This window comes from Pelmatolapia mariae, linkage group LG14 (genome assembly GCF_036321145.2).
Source record: "Pelmatolapia mariae isolate MD_Pm_ZW linkage group LG14, Pm_UMD_F_2, whole genome shotgun sequence".
Taxonomy (NCBI): domain Eukaryota; kingdom Metazoa; phylum Chordata; class Actinopteri; order Cichliformes; family Cichlidae; genus Pelmatolapia; species Pelmatolapia mariae.
In genome coordinates this window covers 32,487,270-32,505,380 of record NC_086239.1, presented here as the reverse complement: position 1 = coordinate 32,505,380, position 18,111 = coordinate 32,487,270, and the positions used below count along the sequence as shown (strand labels likewise).

Below are 18,111 nucleotides of genomic sequence, written 5' to 3'. Positions count from 1 at the left end.
CACTGGCTAGCAAGCTATATCTGTGCTCTAATCTCATGCAAACACCTTTGATTGAATGTAACAAGTTCCCTCCAGAGGCAATTTCAAGTTCTGCAAAAATCACATGAAATTACCACCTGAGTAATAGTTGACAGACCATGTGGAGGGAACGTGAGCTTACCAAAAATAGTAAACTCCAACGCTTCATCACAAAACAATACTTTGAAAACCACAAACTGATTATCTCTAATAACGTAATGAGGATCTGAGCGTGGATTTTTCCCCCCACCCATTTAAAGCTGCACCTCAGAGGCTGTTCCCTTGATCATTCATTCTCATCCTCTCAGTTGATGAAGCATTATTTGTTCGTGCTATTATTAGTTCACGCTTTCAGCTCCATCAGTAACTCCAAAGCTATTTCACAATAATCTCTGGGATGACATTGAGATGATATTACACAGTGTGTCCCTCACATGCACAGCCTCTGTGGCAAAGCAGTACCAATGCATTACAGTGCGTCTAATACAGCCTGCATGGCACGGTTATCACAGAGATTACATTCATAGACATGAGCTTCATTAAAGTGTAATGTCATGTGCATTTGGAGAATTACTCCAAGTGAAACTATTCACCTCTAATATTGTTTTCACCTTCTAGAGCAGAAGAACTCTTGGCCTGCCACTTTGATTTAAATCTGTGTGGCAAAAGCACCTTTCCTGTTATTATCTTTTCTAGGGATATGCAGTGGAATTGTTCTCTGTCAACTATAGCTGTGTAATTTCTATCAATCATAACAGATGGAGCATCAAGTGAGGCAAGAAGATATGAGAGAAAGGGATCAGGCAAAATCCTAGAAGGACAAGGCCATGTGTATTGGTTTTTATTTTGTTTTTCATTGCATGTCAAGCAACTGACATGCAATGACACACAGTACATTTCTGTAATACGGTTCAGCCTTTCATTATTATCATTTTACCGTTTCATCTTCAGGCCTCTCTCCGAATCTATTTAATTCAGGGAGAGGTATGTTCATTTCCCCTGCCCCCCTTGCATTTATCAGACAAGGAGTGATACCAGCGGATCCCATTGTAGTTTTAAAATAGTCCTTAATTAAAACCCAACACAATTCGATTAAGATGAGCTTAAGATTCATGTATGTTAATTACAAAATTAAAAAGTAAGTAAGCATTATGTGCAAAAAAGCCCTTTAGTCCTATTCTGTTATCACTATTTGTGCTTTGTTCTGGAAACATTAAATGTCACGATAACACCTACACATACGAGACAGTCAATGTGCAAATATCACAACTTCAAGTACAGGATGTGCCACAACAAAGAGCTCCCTGGTGTTATCATTTGGAAAATATCCTCTTTATAAAGTTGACATTTACCAACATAACAGCATTTTACCTCCAAATCAGCTAAAACAGTAGTGGAATTAAAATATTTATTCTAGTTTGAAAAGTAAACTGTTTCCTCAGGTAAAAATGTGTTTATAACAGTAAAGTATGTTTCAGCCTCACCTTTGACCTTGCCTGCCTGCCAGCCAGAATACACCCACCACAGTGTAGTTATTCTCCTTTTTCCATGAATGGCAGCTGCACAGTGTGTCCACAGTTCACTATATGTTAAATGTCACATTTTGCACTGAAGTGTTGTGTGATTATTCCTGAATAGCATGAATTTAACATGCGGCGAAGGGTGATGTAAAAAGTGACTCGCTGTGAACAGTGAAGTGGTTAAATGAACGCGCCACACTGCCGAGGTCACACGAAAGTGGTACAAAAGCATCTACTGGCCAACAGATGGTGTCCCGCTGCAGATGGTATAAAAGCGGTGGCGGTGATAGACTGCATTTTAATGTAATGTTAGTTCTAGATTGTTATGTTCTTTGCTGCATAAAAATGGCTTTTAGTAGAGCTTTAAATTTGATGTCACACCTGGCTGTAGTGTAAAACTCGTTTTAGTTTCATTCATAATAATGAAATATTTTGCCTCATTTATTAAATGTTTGCAATACACATAGTTGGGCAAAAAGCTTTGTAATGAGATGAGAGATACATTTAAAGAGAAAGAGTTCTCTGCAGTAGTTTAACCGTTGCTCAGATGGAAATTATCCGATTAATAAAAGGTAAGTCGTCATCATTATAATGCAGGCTTCCACTAGTTTCCATAATTTTGTTGTACATGTACAATATCAATGTTGTATTCTGTTCTGTTTCAAGTGAAGACGCAAAGATTTCATGGAAGGGTTTGTGGACAGTTGATGGCTGTTAGTTGGCTGGCTTTACTGGAATAAAACTATGCTGGAATAATAATATACTGAAGTATAACTAACAGTGTCACCCAGTAATCACTGTAAATTAAATATGCATAGCTAGGCTAATTCAAGCTGCACTAATTAACATATTTAAGACAAACATATTTCCAGATTCCTAAATTCAACAACCTTTAAGAAACTAGAGTTCAAACTACTTTAAATACAATACAAAGGAAATGCACAAATCGACTCAGTTAACCAACTGTCAAACAAAGAAACTCATTATTCTTCTCCTGAAGATCAGGAAAAGTACTCGAACCTGAAATCCATCCTTCTTTATTAGGCTGCTCATCACCCAGTTTCAGGCTCTTCCTCCCTCCTTCAGGATTTTATTAATAGAAACAGTAAAGGATTCCCTTTCAAGCTTCCTAGCTTTCTAGCTCCAGCTGAAAACAAAGACATGAAATAAATCTGCTTCACTATTAGTGCTTTTTAATTAAGTGGATCCAAAACACGTTGGAGTTTTTCTTTCTGCGGTGTGATAAGATTTCCAGAAAACGAAGAGAGACGTTATGAGAAAATGTTGCATTATTTGAAGGTTATGTTGCAAATATGCCCCAAATTTAAGAGCAATGCAAGTGGCTTGGGCCATTAGGTTCATTTGGGATGTTTCTTTAATGCTCCAGTTTTTTTCCTTAATACTGAAAGACATTTCAATCATTCCTGAACTGGTTCCTATGCATTATTTTGTTAAATTGTTTAAAAGACTCGTCCCCTGGCAAGTAGTTTTCCTTCACTTCTTTTAATTCACATTGGGACGGACTGCCTAGTTTATAACAACAAACATTGTAAACAAACACCATCATGCAGTCCTTTTTACCTTTGTGTATTATTTTATGATCAAACTCTTGAGCTGTTACGCCACTTTGTTTCTGCGTCTATCAGCGATAGACAGACAAATTGAAATTCGTTTCAGCAGCCCACGGCTCTTCTCTTCATATTTGTATTATATTTACCCTTAACGTACACCAGCAGCTCTATTCAGCCACTGTTTTGCAATCAATAAAAAGTCCCCAGGAAATTAATTAATAAAGTCAAAGCTGGGGTTGTTTTAAGTTCAGCCTTACCTGACTAGAATTAAGTAGCTTAGGTGAGTCAGAGCTCTCAGTTTGTTCCGTGAATAGAGATGCTGTGGGCAAATATATATTTATGAAGGCAGAAAGAACTCATAATTTGGTGTTAGAGTTCAGTTGGGGAGTCAGAAAAATTTCTGTTGGAGTAAGTGTTTAGCTTATTAATGAGGTGGTTTGTTTTAAAGAAGAAAGCACAAATTCTCAGTGAATTATTTACCTTTACCCGGAAATGTTATAAATATACATATTTTCCATTTGTTTGCTTTAAGCCAAGACATGATAAAGTCTTACATTAAACTTATGAGTTCAATTAGTTGAACTAAATCGGTCACAATACCTGAGACATGATAACTGCTTGATCTTTTGTGACTTATGCCAGCTCAGAACAAGCAGATTTCCACAATAAGAAATATTAATATCAAGATTGTGTTTTGTTTATTTATTTATTTGCAGTCTGCCCACAGATCAGACAATGCAGTACAATAATCCTTTCACATTTACAGTATAACTCACACCTGTGCGCCTCAACTAACACGCGATAGGTGAAAATGCTCGATAAATATGCCACTTTGGACTCTCTGCTGTGTGCTCGTTTATGTGAGCTTTTCCGCATCGACACATTCCTCAGCTTTCGCTCTAATATCTTAAATTAGAGCAGCTCACACTGTGCTATGCTTCCTCCTCTGAACAAAGAGGACACACGCTGACCTTCTCACTGTGTTCACTATCATAACGCAGTCTGAAAAGGTCACAGAAGACTACACTCATACTGATGATATTTGTCCTGATTGATAGAATTAGAGCTTACATGATGCTAAAATGCTGTAGAGTGCTTAATGAGAAGAGATTACTATAAAAAAAGACTGCTATTATGTAGATAAAAATAAAAAAAAACAACTGTTCTCCATTAAGAGAATGACTTTTGCAGTTGTATGTTTTGTAAAATGCATTGCTCTGCATGTGAACATTTCACTTGGAAAGCAGCAGGTAGACCTTGAATGTGGCATTGTTTGTATGCAGATTTGCATGTCGGTGTTAATTTCAATAGAACACATTAATGAGTCCTCATGTTGAGGATTAGAATCTATTGATTGGAGCTCCAATTTGATTAAATATTTGACTCATTAACAGGTTGGGGTTGGAGGTTTATTGATGAGTCCATCATTTTGCTGCTGCGCATGCAAATCAATCCTTACATTTACTTTTACAGCCAATCATCACACCTTGAACCTAGTGCACAGGTTCATGTGAAGTAGTTGGCTTGGCATAAGCTACAAAGCTGTGCATAACTGTACCATTTTTACAGAGCGCAGGCATTATAGCAAGAGGTAAAACAGTGAGATGACCCACTAAGTTATACTCGCTTTATCCTGCAGTGGGTTATGAGGGGCTACCGTCTATCCCAGCTGATATTGGTCAGTTGGTAGTGTACACCCTGAATCAATCACCAGGCTATTGCAGGGCTGAAGAGACAGACAATCAACATTCCCGCCCCTACATTTATGCCAATCAGGGCAGTCAGGGCACACAGACGAAAACTAAGAAAAGGGAAAACAAGAAAGCTCCACACAGAAAAAGAGTATGTATAATAACATGTATAATAACATACAGCTAATCTTTTTGGTTTGTGTGCTCAGAGTGAGCATATTGTGGGGGTTAGATAGTAGAGTGTACAACAAAGAAGAGGAATACAGTAAAACATGAAAATTCACCTGTAGAGAATGTGAGTGCAGCTAGTCAAACAGCTGTTAGTCATTTGTCTTTGTATGGTCAATGAACCAGTACTGAATGCAGCTGCTCGAGAGGATTTCACCTATTACAAACATCTGCTTTGGAGATGCAAGCCAGCACGGTTTCAGTGAAAGTTTGAGATATTTGCAAACTTCTGAGAGGATGTGATCAAGCACATGCATTCCTGCTTCAGGAAGAAATTCTACTTGTTAGATTTTTCTGCTGAAAACAGAAATAAGATAAATGCTGTTAATTTCATTTTTTCACACACATAGACACACAGAGAGACACACACACACAAGCGACACAGACAAAATAGATTCTCTTGCCATCTGTATTCCACAGCACAGAGCACTTAGAAGCACGTCTTTCCAACATGTAATTGTGTTGTCGGAAACTAGTAATAATTATTGATATCGCTGGAGAATAGGCTGGTATTTGGAAAGCCTAGAATTATTTTTCGGCGGAAGGCTAATGGAACAATTTACCAGACGAGGGAAAAAAAGAGAAAAAAATTTCAGCTTGTCTATATGAATTCTCTGGCCCCAGAAATACAATCAGTAGATGCAGACATATCTCATGGGACAGAGATGCTAATGGACCCTTGATATGCATACATTAGCATATCACAAACGTGAACAAGGACATAAAGAGGCATGGTGTCTTTATAATTTCATTGCTTTATCACTGACTGCATGGAAATAGTGATTGGGTAAATGTTACTGAGTACTGGAAGACACATTGTTACTTTTATATGATGCAAACACAGCAAAATATCTGCAGAACCTTATTGGATATCTAAATGTTGTCAGAATTGATGGAAAACTAACTTATAGGAATGACTTTGGCCAACTTGCTAATAAGGAATAATCTATTCCTTGTGATCTTGGATGAAAAGTTTATTGCATCAGGCGCACTTCACAACAACAGCTGTTTAAGCTTCATTTAAAGATCTGATTTTAAAGCAGGGCCTAAGCAGATGGAAATTATAGTCCCGAATATCATAAAAGCTTGTTGTGTAACTTCAGTCTCTACTAAACCATTCGCCTTAAGTTGGAGTAAAATATCTATTCACAATGGTCAAGAAAAGTGAAGTCTTTCCTGCAGCTGTAACACATGCCCAAATTACAAAAACACACTCAAACTCATTATTCAGAGCTGAGGTTTTTTTTAAATGTTTGCTTCTAAATTGTTGGGCTAAATTGCCTAATTTCTAAAATGTGTTTAACAGTGTAAATTATGTTCTTCACCACTAGACTGGAAATATCCTATTACTACCATATTTGTGGCTGTTGCAGTGACCTGATTTTTCCTGAAGGATCGGTAAATTTGATCGTACTTTCCTGAAGGAACTGTTATGCGTCACACCAAGAGATGAAAGATCTTACGAGGGAGATCACAAAGGAAATTGAAACAACATTTGATACCCTGCGAGTTGATGTCTCCAAATTCTTATAAATCCTATAAATTATTTGAGCTCATTCCGCTTTCATCTTTTATTGCACTTTTAAAGTTTACAGAAATGTGCGCATTTCAAATGAGACACAACAACGTGTCACAAGAAGGAGTTCTCGCTCTTGCTCTCTCTCTCTCGCCGTCACTGTCTCTCCATAGGCAAACATCAAACATTTCCAGCAACCAAACAGCAGATAAACAGTTCATTAAAAACAGGGGCATGCCATCATTCACAGAATCGCAGCGCTCTACCTGCACCCAGATGCACAACAAATACCAGGCAAGCAAACAAAGTCCTCTCATCCAAGCACACGCCTGGACAGAACAATTTCTTGGACATTAGTCAGATCATCTAAACAAATGAGAGGCTCAAAGAAAAAGAGAGAGAGAGCAGGAGAGAGATAGAGAAACTGTCATAACATGAAAGAACAATAACGAGCTGGAATATGATTTATGCTCTGGCTGGTTCTGAATGATTTATGCTACTACAATACTGTCAATTGATTCGTTAATTTAACACATTTGCATTGTTGTGAAAAAGACAGAACCCGCTATAATGCGTACAAGTACTTTAGGCTTTTGATGATTATGTTCAGTTTTCACCAGCTTGCAGTACCTTTTTGCTTCAGTTGATTCGTGGCTTGTTTATTTATTTATTTTCTTTCTTTCTTTCTTTTTTTTGTCAAGGGAAGAAAGAAAAACTCGGAGCCATTTAGTGGACAAGAAGACCCAAGGTATTTTGATGCTCTGTAATTGGGTTGGCTTGGAGATAAAGCTGAACAAACGGAGCAGCAGGAGCAGAACAAACAACTGTATGGACCGTGTGATCTTTGGTGACAGAGAGTCTCTCAGGTCAGCTCACAGAAGTGCTTTTTTTCTTTTCTTTTGCTAATCTTGAAAAGTGTGAACAAAAGTGATTTGCTTTGACTACCTTTGTTAACTACATCTGCTTAGTCAAGACAAAATTTGCTCAGCCTGCTCCCAGTGAATGGTTGACTAAATGGATAATTTGGTAGCTGGATAGCCATTGAATGGCAACTGGTAGATAGTGATTACCAACATTACATGTCATTTTAGCACTCATTTAACACTTTATATCGTATCTTTTCAATTCAAAAATACAAAAAAGAATCTTGCTGATGTAAGTTTAACAGATTAATCAGGTCTAATGCCTTGCTCTGTACAAAAATTAAATTTTTCTTGGCCTGTTGTCCAACTTGTTATCAAATTTCATGCGTTTAATAACAAACAGACATACAAAGATTGTAAACTTTGTATTGTCCAGGGAATTAAGCCTTTACATTTTTAAGTTTTAGGCTAACCCTGTCATACATGAATTATGACAACCTCAATCAGGATTTTTTCTTAAGTATTTTTATTCATCTTTAGGCATGGACAGATGAATAAAAATACTTAAGAAAAAAAAATCCTGATTGAGGTTGTCATAATTCATGCATGACAGGATTAAATAACAATAATTACAATGACACACATCATACATCTATAGTAACATTAAACCGCCAGTGGGTGGCAGGGTATGGAATGACACATCCTCGTGGTTTATGTGCAAGTATACCATCAACAATGACACAAATACAAGGACACAGCCTTTGAATAGCTGTCCACTGTAGTGACCACTATGCGTGAAAGGGCTAATATACTGACTCTTACTATATGCAGGATAATATTAAATTAAAGATCAACAACCGATATTACCAGCTGTAGTGTGGTGACTGTTGAAAGTATAAAGTCTTGAGGTTTGCTGGTCTTGAGCATCAGGTTTCGATGCATGGGTGTTATTGCAGCACTGTTTTATACCAAAAATCCCTTTTCAAGGTTTTGAGAACAGCCAAACCATGCTATGGGAATGACAAGACTAAAATAGATGTCCCCTAGATTTTTCCCGAAGATAAGTCTGGTATCAGTGAGTCTGCTGTCCTTCACCCCTTATTCCTCCCAAAGGGAAGGCTCTGGCAATTATGAGGGAATAAATCTGTGACAGGTAATGGGATTGTCTCTGCTTTTAAAGATTATTATGCTTCTCAAGGGATGTGCAGGTGGTATAATACAACTTGCTCTCCTTAGGATGATAGGCATATCATTTAAATCTTCAGATCAGATCATGTCCTCAGTGTGATACAAGGAGCCCAAACAATGTACTCTCAACCTAACATCTTTGACCATTTGCACATGACAGTAGCCAGAGAGAAATTTTCTTTTAGAGGATGTTAAGAGTCATAAGTTGGAGAGATTATTTCTCCGAGGCAGTTAGACACGCTACAACTCAATAACTGAACAGCTCTGTGGGCCTTGTTGGCAGTCAGTTTTGATGATTTCACAAAGTAACATCTATTTTGAGGCGAGAATGTTACTCACGTTCGCACTTTGCATGAAGACAAGCAGAATTTGCACAAAGAAGTGTTATCGTGCCTTGTGCAATGACAGACTTGGCTACATTGCATTACCACAGAGGGCTATACATATCCAGCCTTCAACAGAGGTGTTATGCAACAACCTTGTTTTTCAAATCTGCTACTTAAAGCCAGTAAAGGGATAATAATGGAAGAAAACACAGTTGTTGTTGTTTTTTCTTTGTTCTGTGCTCTAAGGTGTTGGACACAACCACAAATGGACTGCGTTTCAGAGTAAAAACTGAACATGGCTGCAGGGTAAGTGACAGCTTGCAGAGTCTCACAGCTAATTCTGTTAATTTTGCAATTGTGCCAATTATAACGAGTGGTCTTTTTATTGCTGAGAAGCTCTGAGTATTAATAACAAGGCCACAGAGGAATTACCTACTATTACTAAATAACTTTATAGCTGTAATCACGTTTTGACCACCAGATATTGGTCATTGTGCCAAATCGGTTTGTCATTCCTGCTTTGTGCTGATGTCTGGATTTCAAATTGCCCCAAAAGACGATAATTAAGCATGAAAATGTTTCATTAACATTAGTATAAACAGTGTTGTTTCTGTTTTGCTTGTTCTTTTCCCCTTTGTTAGGAAGTAACAGAACATGTAGAGCCAGCCCATCAAGTAAACAATGTCAGTAAAGACACTTCACAGCTCATGCCGTTGCTGTATCTACATGGAATTTTATTTACACAGAGCTACTGAACATCGACTGCCACCTCAATTCATTTTCATACAGTTAACACCAACCTCTGCCGCACAGTGCTGGAGAACATCAGAGAAATAAAACAAACAGACAAATAAATAAATAACCAATTGTGATTTGTTTTATCTGGGAACACTTGGGTGAGGCAACACACAGAGTCTAGTTGCTTTGGACAGCTGTTTTAAAAGCAACATAGCTAATTGTTTGTACGTTTGAAGCTATCTTTATTCTAGCTGCTGCCCTGCTGTCTGTCTTTGAAGTCATTCGGAGCAATCGTACATCAATTTAAAGTGAATGTCTTATTTAGTTTATAAAGGAGTCTGTATTTCTCCTCATTAAGAGCAATTACAGCAGTTATCAAACTTTGCGTTTATTCCTGTTAACGGTGCATGGGCATGCTTTTTACCCTGAGGAAAATGATGAGATGGCTACGGGAATATGCCAAACCTGTCAAAATGTGTTTGGAGTATTTGGAAATGGCTAATGACCGTGTCTCCTGAGGTGGTGTTGGAGTAGCCCAATAGTTACACCCTGCTGCTTCTCCCGTTTGCAATTATCAAAGACAGAAAATTAAGAAAGTTTGGGAAGCTAGTACACAGCAGGGAGCATTTGCCCAGTTTGGGTTATAAAATAACAATGTGGTGCTGTTGTTCACATTGTCAAAGATTTGGCGCAGAAGTAAAACTGATGAGTCTTGACCTATCAAGCAGAGTATGTGGTAGGACAACATCAAGAAGGTTTTCTTGATTTCCAGTTAGTAATATAATCTAAAGTACATCCACATCTTTTTTTTCTTTTTTCTTTCAACCTGTCATCCTTTGCTTTTAATATTGACTGAAATACAGGAGCAGAAACTGACGCAACAAGGGTGACATCAGTAAGTGTTTACTGACCACAAACACATACCTTGAATAATTCAGGGGGCCAAGAGCAGGACAGGCCCCTGGAAAATACCCATGATATTCATTGTATTAAAGCTTCTGTTTAGCTGTTGTCAAGAGCCACAAAATCTCTAGCTGTGACTCTGATGGAGCGTGACCAACTATGAGTGGGGAAACCTGAGGAAATTGCTTGGCTAAAACATGCTATGGATACTTAGCTCCCCCAAGCGTGACCCGACTTAGATGGATGGTTGGGTTGTTCAATGTGAAAGGGACTCAACAAGTAACACACACGCACATATATGTGTATGTGTGTGTGTGTATATATGGAGTTAATCAGTAGTGCAATATTTTGTGTTTATTCTGTGTTAATTATTAAGACATGAGAAAAAACACCAAGCCATAATTGCATTTAGTAAAGTGACGCTATCATTTGGCTTTTCTGCAGCCTCTTGACAGCCCAGGTTTTAAGTGAAAGGTCAAAACAGCAGCAGCAGATATCAAAATCTGTCATCTGAGCAGGGAGTTGATTTTTGATTGATATTTATCAGTGTGAGAGTTTTGTCTGTCAATATGAGTAGCATCTGCTGGCGATGAAGAATTTTGAGGCAGTATTGTCTTTAATCTAGCCAAGACTTTTGTCAGCTGCACAGCTTGCAATTGTTATCACACTGACAAAAACACAGAGATGTAAGCAAGCATACCCACAACACCCTCGAGGTAGAAAACAGTGCGTCATAGCTACTGAAAATGAATGCAGACTTAAATGGAAAGCGGTGAGACATGACATGCATATGGAAATAAATATACTGTGCTGAAAGCAAACCACTGTTTTGTTTAATCTTACAACATGGACAAAAAGGGGGTCAGGCAGGGATTTCCCATGAGTTAAAATGAATGTTAACTGATCACTTGTATTTTCAGTAGATTTATGTTCATTTGTTTTTATTTGCATAAACACTAGTTACCCTCTATTTCTTGATTGACACTCCTTGTATGTGTACGTAAATCTGTTTCTGATTGTAATTCTAACTGCTTCCGCTGGTTGAGCACTTGCAAAATAAGATGTGAGAACTGCAGGGCGTACTGTGAAGAGATCTCTCAGCACTGACCTTGTTTACAGTCCTTAAAGAACTTGCAGCATAATGCCCTTGAAAAGATGGAAGCAGCCTACAACATGCTTTGTGATGAAATAGCATTTCCAAATTTAAGGATTCAAAGTTCAGTTTGTTGCAGGCAAAAGATCTATTTGAAGACTTAGAGAGGAAATCTTTGGAAGAATGAATACATCAGTGGCTTTCTGTACTGGTAATAGAAAGGCACTTGTTGACATTGAAATATAGATGGGCTTTTAAAGATATAGTACTTTGTATTTGAGAGAAATGTCAAATAAATATGTAATATTTACAAGCAAATAGGCTATAACCTGATACGAGGAGCGATTTTCAGTTAATTTCATCCAGCATTTTTTTTTACATAATTTGTAAAACTTAAAATTAGTTTAAGATAATGGTGATGCTTCAGCAACCTACATGGAAAGTCTTACTATTATAGTATTTATTTGCCCTCCGTTGTAAACATGCAATGGTTATTCTGTGAGTGACAAAAGTTGTCATGGAGAGGGGTAAAAAAGGCTCGTGAATATCATCTTGCACAGTGCTTTCAGCCTTGTGGTGTTAACAAGACACGAGGACAAGCTGTGAAAGGTCAGTGAGAGGGCAAACATGGAAGTAGATTCTCAATTTCCAGTGTTGCACAGACGTTATTGTGCACACTGGAAATTGAACTTCTGCAGTAGGGTTTGCTTCAATACAGATTCTGTTTAGTTTATATGTGTGCATGCACTTGACATTATGAACTCCTGTATTTTTGTTTTTCCTTTTTGCATTAAAGGACATCACACCCCATGCTAGATAATCTGCTGATTGTTATTTCGTTTACCAAGATATCTGCCTCTTGGTATTCAGGTCAGAACTAACACAGATCTTGTTAATCCCTTTGACAAACATTGCAACTCCTGTGTGCCACAAATGAAAGCGAGGCTTTCAGCAGTGGCTCCATCAGCAGAGGGGTCTAATCTGAATGTATCAGTTGATGTTAACTCAGAGACAGAAAATCCATATGCCTTCTGTGAGCATAGTTTGCTGTATTGCAAGTTGCCAGATATTGTTTTCCCCCGCGTATGGCAGGGGGTAATGTTGACCAGTTTCCAATAAACCCAACTGGCAGGAGGTGAAACAAAAGACTGGCAGACAATATTAGCTTCATAGTAGAGGGTGCATTACAATGGATATATGCACCATAATTGTTTATGCTTACAGCATCTTGTTGGTGGTGAGTGAGGATTCTTTTAAACCAAAAATGAAAAAAGACCAAGAAATTAAAAAATTACTTTACAACTATTCATTCCCGTGCAGCTTACTAAATCATAACAGATTCATTTTATGAGCAGGTGTGTGCAGAACAACTCAGCATAAGAGGCTAGAATTACATTCATAATGCCATATATCATTGGTGTCTGGATGGGAGTGGTGGACACTGGGTTTTCAACAGAACAATACTGCCATCTAGCGCACTTGTTAAATACCTGCTTACAGACCGAAGACATATTTTTGATTTTGAAAATTGAGAAAATGAGTCCACTGTGGTCAGTAAACTGGGGTTAATTGTGTCCAAACCTTGTACTCGATCTAAGCTGCCAAGAGGTGAATAGCTTTTACATGTGTGTACATGTAAAGAGTGTGACAGAGACCAGAGCTGAGACAGATTGTGCATGGTTACTGAAGTAAAAATAAATAAGTAATTGTGCTTAAAAAATATGGGGGCAAAATGAGTAAAGAAAAAAGTTTAAGAACTTTCCTTGACTTCAAATTCATCTCTCGCCTTGCACTGAAATGCCTCAATGTCATGGCAAAACTTTTATTGGGTCCTCGAAAACAATCTTGAGTAATTGCAGTTCTGTCTCTAGTATTTGTGACCCCAGAACAACAAGGATGTTCAAGTTCTATTAAAGAACGCTCAGGTTTGCAGACCCTAGAGTTCCGCTATGGTTTACAGGACCCTCAAAGTCACCATTTTTCATGACACAGTTTCAAAATAAATCTTGTTTTTTTCAACCCCTGTCATTTCATGCAGACTCTAGAGTGATACTTCAAGACAAATGTCTGGGCCGGGATGAGGTTCGATGTTAGAATGCAAATGAATGAACCTTTAGCAGCCAGCAGAGGGAGGTAACGCTGTATACCATTAAGAGCATTCTGGCATTCAAATCTCCAGAGACCTCCTGTGCAAAGGTTATGCTTTAAAGGGTTTCAAGATTAAATCGCCAGTCAACTTAACCTAAACATATGGGCAAAATGACAATATTTAGATATTTTTCCACCTAATGTTCCAGTGCAGTGGTAGTGCAAAGTAATCAATGTTACATGTTTAGTAATTGTTTACTTCAAAATCACAAAGGTAAAGTGAAGCTTTTCATAGGTTTTATTATTTTCTGTCAACAAAATGTAGCACATAGTTTTTCCAAGCATCTGCCCCAGAAGAATTGTAAAAATGTAATATGCAGCAAAGTGTGTGTACTTTTACACAGATTAACTCTGTTATATTTTACAAACATACACCTTCAGTCATGGACGTTTTCTGCTTTGTATCCTCATTTCATGATAATTAAACCTCGCCTTCCACAATGAACACAACCAGACACAGTAATAAAGGCCAGCTTTATTTCCTCTTATTACAGTAGCTAGATACATTAAAGGCTTTTCCACAGACAACAGGGCACAAGTGAAATTCTTCCAGCTGAAAATAACTTCAGAGCTATAAAACTTCATCAAGCAAACACGGCATCAGACATTACTGTTTGAAAATTAAAATTAAAATTAGTAGTCCCTTTTATGTTGCTGCACAGAAATGTTACTAGCAGGAAAAGTGCTCCATTTGTTTTGTCAAACAGTCTTATGATATATAAAAAAAACAAAAAGAGATGCTTTGTGGACTAAACCAACAAGTATTTGTGCTGCTTGTGTGATTATTTTTGTAAAATATATAAATGTTATAATCTGTAGTCTGATTTGCACATCCTCAAGTGGACAATCTTGACTAAAGCAACAGCATAGCCAGAATCAAATGCATTTTCATTGATTGCAATATAAATTGCCTGAGAGAGACGCAATCATATACATGTGTGAAGCTTTTTATCACAAGTGGAAAAACTATCAGTGAAAGAAGCACTTGGTATCCAGTTACTTTTTCCGGAAGTAATTGCATGACACACTTTGTTGAGTAGGGATGATACTACATGTTTTCCAGTTGCAACACTGCTTTCACAACAAACCTGATATGATAAACTACTGTTAAACATAATTATCTGCATATTATAAGCCAAAAGAATTGTCAGCCTCTCATAGAGATGAATAATTAGCTCTGTTATAACCACCAGTTAAATCGTAGGTGACCTGAGGTATGGGGCAGTCTGCGAAGAAGTTTGGAAAGGCTAAAGTGCACAGCGCATTGTCTTCTATGGGCCCCGTAGCACCCTCAGACTGACAGTAGACAGGAGGCGGCTGGGCTGGGCCTGTACGCAGACTCTCCCCTACTTTTTTAGAGGGTCCTGAGCAGCTAGTCCAGGGTTCAGAGTAGAGGAGACCACCAACTAAATGATGAGTATCATAGGAAGCTGGATCTGGCCCTCCCAACTCTGGCTGCACCCGGAGAGGCATGCCTTGATAAATATCCTGATCACTGACCATGTTGCTGTAATCGGGCCCCAAGAGCTCAAAGAACTCTGCAGCCTCTGGATTGCCTCGCTCCAAGTCCTTCAGCGTCATCCCAGATGTTGAACTGACTTTGGAGCAATTAGCAGGCTCGGTAAAGAAAGAAGGGGGCAGGTTGCGATGCCTCAGCGGTGGTTTCTTGGGTTTTTCACCCCTTATATCCTTCACAGGGCTGAAGAGAGCTGCCAAGCTTTTGCTCTGCAAGTTGGCCTGAACACCATCACGCTTAGGTAGAGTTTTGCTCTGCAAAGTGCTTGACTGAGTCAGTGGAGAACCCTGTCTTTTTACTGGGGCCTCTGCAGCGTTTCCTGGTGTTATAATGCCAGTGCACCTTTTGATCTGCTTTTGCAGATACTTCCGGTGGTTGACTTTCCTTTTAGATTTCACTGGCTTGTCCAGAGCTAGCTTAATATTGCTGGAGGCTGAGTCTATGAAACTCAACAAATCCCTCGTCGTCTCTTTGTAGTCCTCATCATTTTCTGTCTCACCCAGGAGACTTCCATCAAGACTTTTTTCCACATCATACTCCATCACAGAGCCAGGGAAGCAGAAATTCATGAACTGAGGGTTCATGATTGCAGTCTGAACAGCCATTACTCTGTTGAGCCCAGCAGCTACACCTGTGGCATCCACTGTGATCCTTGAACCCCAAATTTCTTCACAGCATGCCCTTTTTCCTCTGATAAAAACTTGGTCCTGATGCTGCTCATGAAGTTCCTGTAAACATTCCAGAGTAGAAGTGACGCGCTCTGAGGAAAGTAAGGAGATCTTTCGAGGGGCTGGACAAATGATGTCAGAACATCAAAGAGGAGGGGCAATGGGACCGCAGGACTTAACTCTTTGCTTGTGCCCGACCACCTGCATCTAAGAGGGATTTGTCTGAAATTCCCTGCTGAGCCGAGGACAATAACCTCTGTCAGAACTCTCCCCCTCTAGTTTAACTGTTTGTGTGTGCTCTGAACCAAAAAAGCTTTCATGAAACTCAAGGATATTACTGTTACAGTGAGAAGGAAAAAAAACATGGTGGATAGAGTACGGAGGCAGAAATGTAATACAAAATGATCTCTGTTAGACTTAAACAACAATATCCTCCTTTGTTACGTTCATGACTATCAAACAAACTACGCTTAAACCCCCCCAAAAAAGAAAAAATGTAAATAACTTTCAAATCCTCAACTAACCGACACCATTGTTCACACGTTCCTCTCGTCTTTCTCCAAACACTAAACTAAAAAAGGAAAAATATACCTATATTTTTGTTTCCGGTGTGGATACCCAAATAAAAATGTATTTATTATCTTAATTTTCATTTAGGCGCAGGGACAAACAAAACTAGCACATCACAACGTTACAGTACAGGGAAAGTTTTTGGGGGGGTTTTGTCTGTGGGAAAATCTAAGCGTCTAAACAGATGCCACTATATGGGAGAATCTTCCCAACTGCTTGCTTGTGTCTTAATCTGCTCATGGCAAAAGTTGATTTCTAGTGCATTCCCAGGCCAGTGGGAATTTCTGCCCTGGCCTGACAACTATTATGGGCTGCCTTTGACATAAAGCCCTACAGGGTCTAAATAGCCTCTATTCTTCGCGCAGCACTGAAAGGGAGCTTTGTGCCAGAGATTCATTAAATTGCACCTCACAGCCCCTTCGTAAAATGGGTCTCAATAATGAACAGTCGATTTAACTAGAAAAGCTGCCGGAGCTGTTAAATTAAAGGGGAATAAAGTGCAGTTCAGGCTTAGTGTGCCAGAAGAAATGTTGACCTTAAGAAATCCTGGGTATGAAACTTCTGTTGTAAACAATAACGTATTTACAGGAAGTTTCTTGGCCAGCAGTGAATACAATGGAGGATGTGTCCAAGAGCCAGATTGTTAAGTTGCCAGCACTTATCAGAATTTAAGTGGAATTTTTTTTTTTTTTTTTTTGGAGTGATCAAATTGGCAGACACTTTTTCACCCTGCTTATATTTTCCAGTATTTTCGGTTGACGCTGGAGGCGCATAACTGAAAAGGTAACAAGTGAAGATCCTTCCTCTTTCAGAAGATCCTTTTGAGGTGAAGCGGTGACTCATTAGGGTTTTTGAGACATGAAAAGTCTAAAGTGGTGGCAACTTCTTTCTTATGGTAATTCCAGGGAGGGCCAGTGATACTGATAGCACTAATTATCTGTAGCCACACAACACAAATCTAGAAGAAAAAAATATTAGAACAGCAGGTGGATACAAAACAAAGACTATCTTACTATTTATACAACTGCTAATTATGTGAAACAAAACAAGAACTTGTGAAGTGCATGCAAAATTTCATTTGTTTTCATAAATGTTTCAAAATAAATGCCCAAAAAAGTTTACATTTATCTTAAAAACAGGGGGGAAACAGCTGCAGCCTTATCAGGGCATCTCATGCATTCAGTGCAGGGGCTTTTAATGCCTGCCCAAACCGATTTTGCCTCCTCTCTTTGCTAACGGCACAGTTTTGGCAAAGTGACATCATCACAGTCATGGCAGCTATATCCCCCTTTTTTTCCAAGTCGGGGGGTCTTGGCTTTTGTGCTGGTGGGTCATTCACATGACAGAGCCTGACGCACAGATCCCGGAAACAAGTTTCTATTGTCGAATAAAGGCTGAGAGGGTGAGAGGGGATGGGGCTGGAGCAGAGCAGCTCAAAAAGTTATACGTGTGTATGTGTGTGTGTGTGTAAATATATATATACTGAGAAAACGAGTGACGTTTTGATTCCTACAGACTTTTACAAATGTACATTATTTGTTAGAGTCCTTTAAT

General features: G+C 38.7%; 1 protein-coding gene across 1 annotated transcript; it reads right to left on the bottom strand.

The window, feature by feature from the left end:
* Nucleotides 1–14,271: 14,271 nt before the first annotated feature.
* LOC134641434 (protein FAM181B) lies at nucleotides 14,272–16,194 on the bottom strand. Its single transcript, XM_063493857.1, is given in 3 exon segments — nucleotides 14,272–16,091; nucleotides 16,094–16,161; nucleotides 16,163–16,194. Coding segments are annotated over 3 exon segments (1,233 nt in total). The 3' UTR covers nucleotides 14,272–14,958.
* Nucleotides 16,195–18,111: the final 1,917 nt, after the last annotated feature.